Here is an 11194-nt window from a genome sequence, read left to right on the forward strand (position 1 = left end):
AAAGCATAGGAGTCATTCCAAATTCAAACGGTGTTTGTTAATAAGCAACGCTCTCTATGAATAAAAGCCCCCAACCTGGTTAGACTAAAATAATAAAAATGAGAAGTTTACTCCCAGAAGAGTCATTTAGAAGAAACAAAAAAAGAGCTGGTTTAATCAAAAAAAGGTTGCAGCATCACCAGTCAGTTACACAAAGCTCATGTATCTGACCACGTGTGCATCCGTCAGCGAGAGCGACTGGACAAACAAACGACAGTCATTCCTCCTAATGAAAAGCATCTGGATGAACGCTATTTATAGAACAGCATGTGACATTTCTGAACTCAAGGAAATAAGAGGGAAGAACTGTTGTCCTGTTCTGGACCAAGAAGACGTTTTTTCACAGTGAATTCAGACCTTATTCAGATCATTACAAACATTTTTTTAATCACATGAACAAATAAACAAAAAAACTCTGGTCTTGATCCATCCGGATTTTAGGAAGGGCGGGGGGCTCATCCGGGTCTTAGTGTTTGACGGGGTTGCCGGAGGACGTCGCGGAACCAGCACAATAAATTAAAAGTTTTAAAAGAGAAGAATGCAGCTACTGTTAAGGCTGAGTGTGGTGAGAGCTGCTTTCGTGGTGGTGATTTTCCTACATGTTCACAATATAAAACAGGAACACAGAAAGGCAACAAACAGGGAAGAGAGACAGAGACACGCCGGAAATGCGTTCAGCTTTCCATATAAAATCAGGTTAGAGCTCTTTAAAGTGCAAAACATGTCTACAGAACACTTCAGAAAAACTAAAATCCCATCATGTTTAACTAAACTGAACCGCTCGCGTCGTCGATGCTGCCTTGCAGGAATAAAAGCCTAAACTCACACATGCAACTCGCGGCATGGATGAGGACAGCTGGGATTCTTTTCTCCATCATCTACAGTTGGCAAAGCCAATGAAAAACAGCTCGCTAAATGATGCATATTATGTACGTTGGTAGTTTGTTCCTCCATTATTGTCGCGGCGCCGGGCCTCAGAGCCGGGCTGATTGTGGATGCGAGTAGCAGGGATGGCAGAGTTTCAGAGCGATGTCACGACTGCTGCTTGTTGGCCTCCTCTTCGTAAGCGTTTCCCGTTCCGTTCTGCACGTAAGCCGAGCCCGAGCTCAGCCCGTACAGGTGGCCGCAGTATTTCGCATCATCGATATGATCCTCAAAGAACATCTGGAGGGGGAGAGATTGCAGACGGGATTACAGAGATGTGAATCTCTCTTACACAGCTTGAAGCAACCAAAGCTCTGGCTCATGCCCCACCTGACCCCTTACCTCTCTCATCTTGAAGAACGCCATGCCTGTGAGTAAAGAGTCTGAACCAGCCTGGTGCTGTGGTCCAATCCTCTCCAGCTCCAGCTGTTCAGCTACTTCCTGCAGCCCGCCCTAAAAACAACACAGCATCAGTCATCCTCATTGTTCCAAATTCACACAATGGATCATTCTGACTAAACCAACTAACGGCGGCTGCTCTTCACAGGCTGGAAATACGGCTGCTGGTGTCTCCTGGTTGACACCTCCACACAATCCAAGCTGCTTTCCTGTAAACAATTTTTCTAAACAGATATGTGTATTTTTCCCCCCACATCTATTTTTAGTCCACAGGTTGTTATGCACGAATCTAGTGTAAAGCCCTTTTTAAACCAAAGCTGAAAAAACTGGTCATTTCGTCTTGTTTTGAGCAAGCAAGTAAAACAGCTTGCTGATGGATGAGATCTTAGTCCAAGGTCATAATATCAGATTATTATATTTTAAGGGCAAAAATACTTGGAAGGTTAGCTAAAACACAGCAAAAAGATCCTTGAGCTACTGTGATGGAAATGCCTCGTAAACAAAGTCAGCAGAAAATAAATTAGCTTTTAGACAATTTGTATTCTGTTATTCTATTTTCTACATTATTAACATGCAAACTTCCTGCAAAAAGACCCCGGGCCGGGAATCGAACCCGGAACCTTCTTGCTGCAAGGTAGCAGTGCTACCCAATGCTTTATTAACAATTCGAGTTTAAGATCTATATTTAACAGCATTCATGACATTTTTTAATTGTTGGATCTTGGACGGTTTTGCAATAAATATTATGAAAAAATGTCAAATTTGACATACATTTTTTTTTTGTCCTCTATGACAATTTATGTCTTGTTTTCGTTTCAAACATTTCTTGAAAGTAACGTGTTTGGAACATTTTGTTTTAAGTTTTTTTTTGCTTTCTTGACTATCTAAAGCCTGTCAGATCGATATCTTAAAAGTTCATATTACTGTTTTTTTTTCCCCAACCAGACACTGGCTCTGTATAATAAGCAGAGGCTAGAAGAACTAAAACAAAAACTGCTAATTGCCTGTTTTCATCAGAGCATAAAAGTGGCCAAACATTAGTTTTCCCACAAGAACAATTTAGAGTAAATATTAGCAATTTGCAGAGTGATATTTGAGCTAAAAGCTGTAAATTATTGACAGACGTGTTAAATTGTTCCATCATTTATTCTATTTCAGCCACACAAGGTGAGTAAACACTATTCAGTTTTCTATCCATCCTTTAAACTCCTTTTCTGTACAAGAGTAAAACAAAAGGACAGCAGTTTCCTGTTCCTGAAATGGAAAAATAAATTACTCCATCTCCTATTTCTTTAGGGAGCAGCTGACATCAGTTTGAGAGACTAAATGAGCCAGTGAAAAAAGAAATTAAATAAAAATGAAGAATCTACCGTACATCTTCCAAAAGCTATGACCAGCTTCTGTGTTTCTGCTTAAGGAAAGCATGCCCACAGCATGACGCTGCCTTTACCGGGGAACAAAGTCATATTCTGTATCTTCTGGACTATAGAGCTCAAGTCTATTTAAGCCACACCCACCACATTTTTAGAAAAAACTGGAAACGTACATATAAGCCGCATTGGGCTATAAGCCCTGTCCCCCACCAAACCTGTAGGGGGAGCTCCACATAAAGCCTCTGTATTGGGACGAAGAAGAATGCTAGCTCCTGTTAGCTTGTTGGTTCGCAGCAGTAGGAGCTTCTACTGAAAGATGGCGCTTCATGAGCTCTTTATTTCAGCTCTGCAGGAGTTGAGCCCAGTCTCTTTATTAGTTCAGCAGCTTTAATGCGGCAAATAAATAATTTGTGCTAAATAAAAATTTGCACCTTTCCATTTCCAACATTTACTTCCGCGTCTAGCAGTTATGAAAAAAATCCACAGAAAAGCTGCACCTTCTTATAGGCTACATGGTTCAAAGCGTAAGAAAAAAGTAGCGGCTTATAGTCCGGAAAATACGGGTACCTATATCTGTATAAGGCCTATACAGAAGGGAGGTGTTTATAAAGAGGAAATTACTCACAGACGCCATTCATTTAAAAACTTAAGTGACTTTTTTAAGACAAACGGTTGCAGGGAATTTTATTTGGAGGTATCAGAGTAACAAAGGCTGAATACAAACGCACGCCTATATCATTAAAACAATTTCCATCACTTTGTCTTGAAAATGAAATAGTGAAATAAATGAAAGAATGTGTTTGCAATGACTGTTGCAATGTTTACTTTTGTAAAGAACTGTGCATTGCAGGGAGCATCACAGCTTAAAAAAAAAGGAGTGAGCCTGGCCTGCTTAGTCATAGCCAGGCTGACCTATGACCATCAGCTCTACTCTGCTGCTTTTTCCATTGTTTTAATCTATGTTGAATCTACGTTAAATCCCTCAAACATTAATAAGTTCCCCGTACTCGTAACACACATCTAAAGAAAGCTGTCACAGCTACTAAAAACCAGAGATTAAAGCAACAGCAGGACGTTCTCTGTTCTCAGCAGGTGTCCATCAAAGTACCTTCAGGTTCTTACAGCTCTTCATGAGGTACTTCACGTCGTAAATGACAGGGAAGTACAAGCGGAGAATCTCAAAGAAGTCCACCTCCTCCTCAGGCAGGTTGGCGTTAGACAGGAGCTTGATCAGGTACCCAAAGTCATAGCCGCTGTGAAAAACATGCATGCAGAAACAGATGGGAATATCTTAACAACAGCGCGCATGGCTGCAGCTGATGTTCATGACATTACAGACACACTGACAGCAACCCAACCTCCAAAAACATCAGACTCATTGAGGGCTAGCTTAGAGGTGAACATGTCTCGTTTCCGATTCTAGAAAGATGAAGATCTACCTATGAAAAGACAGCCACTTGACTCCATCGCACAGCACCACTCCGGACGTCATCAGCAGCTCGGCGAAGTAAAGCGTCTCGATGCCTTCGTCTTCGTGCTTCTTGAACTGAATCCCTGAAGTGGTCAGAAGCTCAATGGAGTCCTGTGCATACATATCTTCTCTAATGAACACACAAACAGAACCAGAGTGTCCTGATCCAAACGACTCACCTCACCGAGCAACAGGAATGATGTAATGATAATCCAGACATGTTAGGAGCACTGGAGATAATGACAACTAGAAGGTTTAGCACCATAATGCTTCGTTAGGTTTTGCTTACTCCAACTTTTAAGGACAGAAATCCCCACAATTATGCTTAGCTGTTGTTGTTTTTTTTTCTTAGGTGTAAAGTATCTGTTGGATTTATTATAGAAGTGAAACCTAGACGGTTATAGAGGTTAAAGGCCAAACATCTTCTAGGATTTAGCAAAGATTATCTAATGTAGGGCTGAACGATTTCACGAAAAATCGAAATTCCGATTATTTCCAACCAATATCGCGATGGAGATTTTACTGAATCTTCCCATTGCACTATCCATTTGAAAAATACAATTTGATAAATCCAGGATATTATAAATGAATGAACAAAGGGAAATGTATCACACTTCAACCCCAGAAACTCATCAAACCGCTAAATCTGACATTATCGAAGCAGCCTTCACACCTAGTAAAAACCTCAGGGAGGATCTTTATGCTGCAGGACAAAAACTTTCACTATTTTAGGCGTCAACATGAACAGTTGCTTGTTATCCTGATAAGAGTAGAGTTCTCACAGAACAGGTTTATCCAATGTTAAATGGACAGCATCTGCACTAGGATGTTTTATATTAAACTCCAGAATTTCCAAATTAATACTTGTCGATGGTTTCCAAGAATCAACAGCTGGTCTTAGGGGTTAGATCAGGTATGAGGGAACGAGGAACACAAGGATCTGAGTTAGGGGTGCAAAACATATAAAAAACTCAGTGTTCAGATCGTTCATCGGATCAGTCACGAATCGGATCATTTGTTGGATCAGCAAAAAAACAAAAAAATGTTGTATGCTGTAATGAAGTGAACAGTTATTGTCACATAGCTCGCGGTTACCCTGGACATCCATCAGTCTGTCACGAGGGCAACGGAGGATGCTCGGGATAGTTCATCATCAACTTTATTTGTCTCCTGCTAATAAAGATCTGGAACAACCTTTTAGCTAAATGTGTGCGTGGGTTTATGCTCATACCTATAAACACACCGATACTGTTTGTGATGGCTTTAGCCCTGTCGGATAGTGCAGCAAGGGGGCTGCTTAAATGCCACTGTGTTAAGCTGTTGTTCGTTTTCACTCATGTCAGTGGAACACCGAGGTGATGTCACTTCAAATGTGTTGCCATGCTTGATGTGTTTCCACTGTCATATGAACTTCTTGTGCCATGGTGCCTAAACACTGTCACTGTTTTATCCACTAATCTTTCCTTCATCATTCAATTTGATGGGAAAACTAAAATGTTCCCATACCGGGACATTCAAGCTCTTCCATTCCTACACTCGCATGACCACACTATGTGTGAAAGGAACGTGCGCACCACTTTTTTATATATTTTTTCCCTCAATAAGTCAATCCGCCGATCATGTGTGGACCGAATGTAAATATTGATCCGAATGGATGACGGATCAATGATGATCAGCTGCACCACTAATCTGTGTCCCAATCTTAGAAAGCAGGGTCAGAATAAAACATGGAGATTATCACTGTGAACAGACCAAGGCTTTGAATTAGGGAACAAATAATCAATTTAGGATCAATAACTGATTAATTGCCTACTGAATTACAATGTATTCCAACTGACTGATTGATAATGTCCGCTTTAAAGCCGACTATTCTTCCTGAGGAGGCTGAAGTCCTTTAACATCTGTGGGACCATGCTGAGGATGTTTTATGAGTCTGTTGTTGCTAGCACGCTCTTCTTTGCTGTCACATGCTGGGGCAGTGGGCTGAGGGTCGCTGAAAACAACAGACTGAACAAACTGATCAGGAGGGCCGGTGATGTTGTGGGGGAGCAGCTGGACACTCTGACCACCGTGGCAGAGAGGAGGATGCTGTCCAGGTTTCAGTCCATCTAAGACAATGACTCACATCCTCTCCACGACACACTGGTCCAGCAGACGAGCTCCTTCAGCAGAAGACTCCTCCTACCCAGATGCACCACAGAGCGCCACAGGAAATCATTCCTACCTGTGGTCATCAACCTATATAACGCCTCCCTCAGGTGATTCAGCCCCCCCCCCCCCCCTCTGTAATTGACATTTATGCACTACTTTTGCACGCCACGTATCACCTTACTTGGATTTATTCACTTTAATTGGACTTTTCACTCTATTTGGATTTAGGTTTTTACATATACATAGATATACGTACAGATATATATATAGAAGAGCTATATGTGTATATATATTTTATCTCTTTTTATTCTTATTTTTTATCTTTATTATATTGTATAGTTGGATGTGTGTATATATCATGTAAAACTGTAACTAGAGCATGTAACAAAAGTAATTTCCCTCTGGGATTATTAAAGTATTTCTGATTCTGATTCTTTAAGTATTTATTTCAGGTTTGTAGTGTTACTACCTTCCACTAGAGGACGCCAAAGTGGAGCCTCACTGGTATTTGCTAGAGAGGTATTTCCAGAGCGGAGGAGGGCTTTAGCAAAATCATGCACCGATCCAGAGTCCAATCTGGATCAATGTTATATATGCAGCAAGAACTTTATGTGGTTCTGTTTCTAAATAAAACACTACAAAAGCTATTGCTTAAATAGCGGCCATTAAGTCGTGCTGCATGGAGGGGCAGCGTAAAGTTCTTTAGTGCACTCAGAGGACAAGGATGTGATGATAGATAAGAGGAGGGCGTCACGCCAATGTTTGTATCATGATAGAAAAGACATGTTAGCAATTAGCACGGCAGATGCTAAAGACTTTTGTTGGTCATTGCTTAAATATCTCAAGTTTAATAAAGTGTAAGAAAAACTTTTATTTATATTAGGTCAGCATCTAATACAGCTGGAACAATAAAATCTAATATGCATTTCTTTGACTCTGCTTATTGAAAAGAAATATTTAGCCGTTCATGTTATGGAAAGATCCTGTTGAAAAGAGAAAACTAAAATAATTAATCTGCAGTTTATCAATAAAATCATTTAACTTCAGATTAATTGATCAAATTACTTTTTAAATTGCATCCCTACTTTGAATACTTTATTTCATTTTTAGTTTAATCCATTGTTTACTAGCATAATAAAACCTTTCAACTAATGCTTAAGCTCCACTGCTCTATGCTGCCACTACGCTAATAAACCATCAAAATAAAAGATCAGTCGGATAAATGCCATGCTATTTATTGGACAGTCGACTCAGTCCCAGTCAGTTATGAAATCTATGTAACTTTTAACACCATTTTAAGTCTGTTAGAACTTTTTTCTAATGGGTCAAAGTTCCTACCAACTTTTGGGAGAAGCTTGCAGAAAGATATCAAAAATGTTTGACCCAAATCGGGCTGTTTAAGGGAAAGGGTAACAAATATAAATAAAAACATATGAAAACCTCTGATCTTTAAGAAAATCATAAATCATTTTCATTATTCTTTTATTTATAAAATAAAAATACTTTATTTGATCTTAAGTTTTAATCAGATTTCAGGTCTAATAGTGTAGAGCAAAAAGTATCTTTTTAAAGTGTATGTAAACTTTTGCTTTCACACCTATTTCTTCCATGTTTTCTGGACCAAAGAGACAGCATAGTTATTGTTCTTTAGCACATGCAGGATAGTTTAGAGTCGCAAACTGTTCACATTTGAGTCAGAACTTTTCTTCTTCCTGAAATAAACCTCACAGATGGCTACTCTTCATATTCAGTGCATAATTAACAATCAGAATTAAATTTGTGTTTCAATCATCGCACGCCGTCACATCAGAGAAACAGTAACACAGAGAAAAGAGGCAGCAATCTTACGTGAGGTTGAACTTAAAATTGAACTGCCACGTTGACGTTCCTGGAGGATATTCTCCCTGCTCGTTCATAAACGTCAGGCCCAGCTGTATAATCTTCAGAAGGTCCACATTGCATCGCAGCAACTGGTACTGATAGTCAGCATTGCTCCTGAACTCTCCGATCGGTCTGGCTACAACACCTGGAAACTCCGTGTCCTTCAAGAGAAAAAGCCACCAAAGTGAGAAACCAGTGTGCTGCAATATTCTTTCATTTCATTTTTACATCAATCAAGCTTCTTCCCAAACACACAGAAGGCTCCATTAGTCCATGTATTATTTGCCGTATTGAGCTTCATAAACACAGGATGAAATTGTGATCTTTTGTCTTTGATACAAGGAGAGGGAAACTGCACAGGGACCTTGTCAGAATTCACAGCCTATCTAGATTGTATCCAGCTATCATCATCTACTTTATTTGTAGAGCGATTTAAAAGAGCTAACAGCTGAAAACAAGGGGCTGAAAATAGCTAAAAATAATAAAAAACAATAAAATGCATCATAAAGATATAGAATAAGGCAATAATATGAATTTGTTTAAGCTAAATAAACAAGGTTACTACTAAGTCCTGCCAGTCTTAAAGGCCAGCGAATAAAAGTAGGTACCGAGCCAAGTGTTAAAATTTGGTAGTGAAGGAGCCTCCCCAATGTGCAGAGGGAGGCACCAATAAAAGAGGAGCAGCGATAGAGAAGGCTTCCTCTTAAACCTCAGTACCTGCAGCAGCTGCTGCTGTTCTGCTGACCAGAGGGACAGAGGAGGAAAGTAGGGGTAAAGAATCTCAGAGAGGTAAGATGGGGCAAGGTTATTTAGGCACTTAAATACAGATAAGTATTTTAAAATCTCTAAAATGCACAGGCAGCTAGTGGAGTGAGGCTAGAACAGGAGCGATATGATCATATTTTTGGAGTACCAGTTAAAAGATGAGCAGCAGTGTTTTGCACCAGCTGGAGGCGAGACAGCAAAGACTGGCACACACCAACATTGAGTCCGTTACAGTGATCCAACAGAGATGGAATAAAAGCACGGATAACTTTTGCCTCAAAAGAAAAGGTTTTTACTTTGGCCAATTGTCTTAACTTGTAAAAGCAAAATCTGACAACGGCTCCAATTTGTTTTCCTAATTAAAAAAGCTACTTATAACTGGGATTACAGCTCAAGCATTTCTACCAAAACCTTCAGCCTAAAGCAGTTCAGCGACCAGCTATTTCATATAATTTCAAGAATACATATGAAAACTTTGCATTTTTAGAAAATACCCTTTATTTACTTTTGTTCATTCGACCAACTGGCCTGAAAATGAGGGCAAAGTTCAAATAATTCTGTTACCAAGAGAATTTCAAATAAAAAAGTAATAGTTAATATTATTTTGGAAACTCTTAGAATTAGCAGTAGAATAAGTATTTAAGTTGATCGGGATTAATAGGTTATTGAAATAATGGTCGACTAATTAAATTAAGTAATCGTTAGTGGACTGTTCAGACTCTGAAAGAAGCCGTTTTCTGAACCTCTCGCATTAAATAAGATAAAACTATACAAAAAACAACTGAATTTACAATTTAAAACATCTTTACAAATGCTGAATTTAGAAGTCCACAAATGGCTTAGCTTTAGCTTCACCTGGTTTAAACCGTGTAAGAACTCCAATTAGTCACCTTTTTCATCCAATTATTATCTCCACCAAGGAGGTAATAATTTTTCTACATCCACTTTGGTTTGTCCATTTCCAAAATAACCCAAAAAGTTATGACAGAGTTTAATGACATTTTTATCAGAGGTGCGCCTAAAGCCAAGGAACAATCCATTCAATTTTAGTGATGATCCAGATCATAATCTGGATACAGGGATATTTGAAAGATTCTCTAATGTTGGATAAGGATATTTGGTGGAACAGGCAGTTCCCCACTAAACCAGAGGGTGGCAGCAGTGACTACTAACAAATTTACCATCAGTGTTTTACTGAAGACCAAAAGGCAAGAAACGGGAGTGTTGTTGGTTTGTTAGCAGGATTAATTGAAAACTAAGGAACAGATTTTAAGGACATTTTCTTTTTACCCGAGGTGTACCTAATGGCAAAAAACAACTAACAAAAAATGTTGTAGCGATCCAGTGAGCAATAGGTTTAAGTCAAAATTTGGGGCAAAATTTGCAGCTTGGTGGAGGTCTGGGCCCTCAGAGGGTTTTTCTTTTAATTAGAAAAAATATTTAAAAGTTTTTGCTGTTTGTTTTTTTTTTTAAGAGAAATGATTGTGAGTTGAAGCCCTAATGTGTTCATGGTGTGCATTCACATTTGCATCACATTTTCCCCCTCCATTCAACTTTCTATCAATTCATTTATATAATATGGTCTGTTAAAAACTGGTTCCCTTAGCAGTTAATATTTGTAGTTTTTCCTTCAATAAGAGTTACAGAATATTTTTATAGTTTCCCGAAAAGGTTATTTTGTTTATACAGTTAAAATAAAATCAAAAAGGAGAAATAATCAAAACCAGCCCAAATATCCCGCTGTATTTGTAGTGAAATGAAATGACTGCCAGTTAAATAGTGAGACAGATGCAGGGGCGGAGCTAGATGGGGGGCCAGGGGGCCTTAGCCAATCCTTGGCAACCGCTACCATTGTTTTCTCTCTAATACAGATGATGGCAGCAGTAATACTCTCAAGTGGAATATTCAAAACATTTTATTTTTTTGTGGTTGATTATACACATCAATAAACTAACATCAAAGATGATAAATACAGAATTCATGCTCTTTTCAGAACTAGATTTTGTGTTTTATGGGGTAAAGAGAAAAATATGCGTCTCTGCAAGTCATCTAGGAGTCTTCAGTGAAATCAAAGATACATAATTTTAATTAAAACTTATCAAACAATCAATTTATGTAGATATTAGTGCTTGTAAATATTAATTTCATGCAGAATGTTTATTGATACAAGTAGGTAAGTAATGACAATGAT

General features: G+C 38.9%; 1 protein-coding gene across 2 annotated transcripts in view; it reads right to left on the reverse strand.

Moving 5' to 3' along the window:
• Positions 1 to 400: 400 nt before the first annotated feature.
• The window catches only part of cnot7 (CCR4-NOT transcription complex, subunit 7), an 11942-nt gene continuing 1148 nt past the window's right edge, over positions 401 to 11194 (reverse strand). For both annotated transcript variants that reach the window (XM_038292165.1, XM_038292166.1), the window contains exons 3-7: positions 8206 to 8399; positions 4175 to 4336; positions 3844 to 3988; positions 1306 to 1416; positions 401 to 1203 (exon numbers count right to left, since the gene is read on the reverse strand). In XM_038292165.1, the coding sequence (XP_038148093.1) occupies positions 1072 to 1203; positions 1306 to 1416; positions 3844 to 3988; positions 4175 to 4336; positions 8206 to 8399 (744 nt within the window). In that variant the 3' untranslated portion in view covers positions 401 to 1071. The remainder of the gene's footprint in view (positions 1204 to 1305; positions 1417 to 3843; positions 3989 to 4174; positions 4337 to 8205; positions 8400 to 11194) is intronic.

Source organism: Cyprinodon tularosa, unplaced genomic scaffold (genome assembly GCF_016077235.1).
Source record: "Cyprinodon tularosa strain WSP-4 unplaced genomic scaffold, ASM1607723v1 ctg31, whole genome shotgun sequence".
Classification (NCBI taxonomy): Eukaryota; Metazoa; Chordata; class Actinopteri; order Cyprinodontiformes; family Cyprinodontidae; genus Cyprinodon; species Cyprinodon tularosa.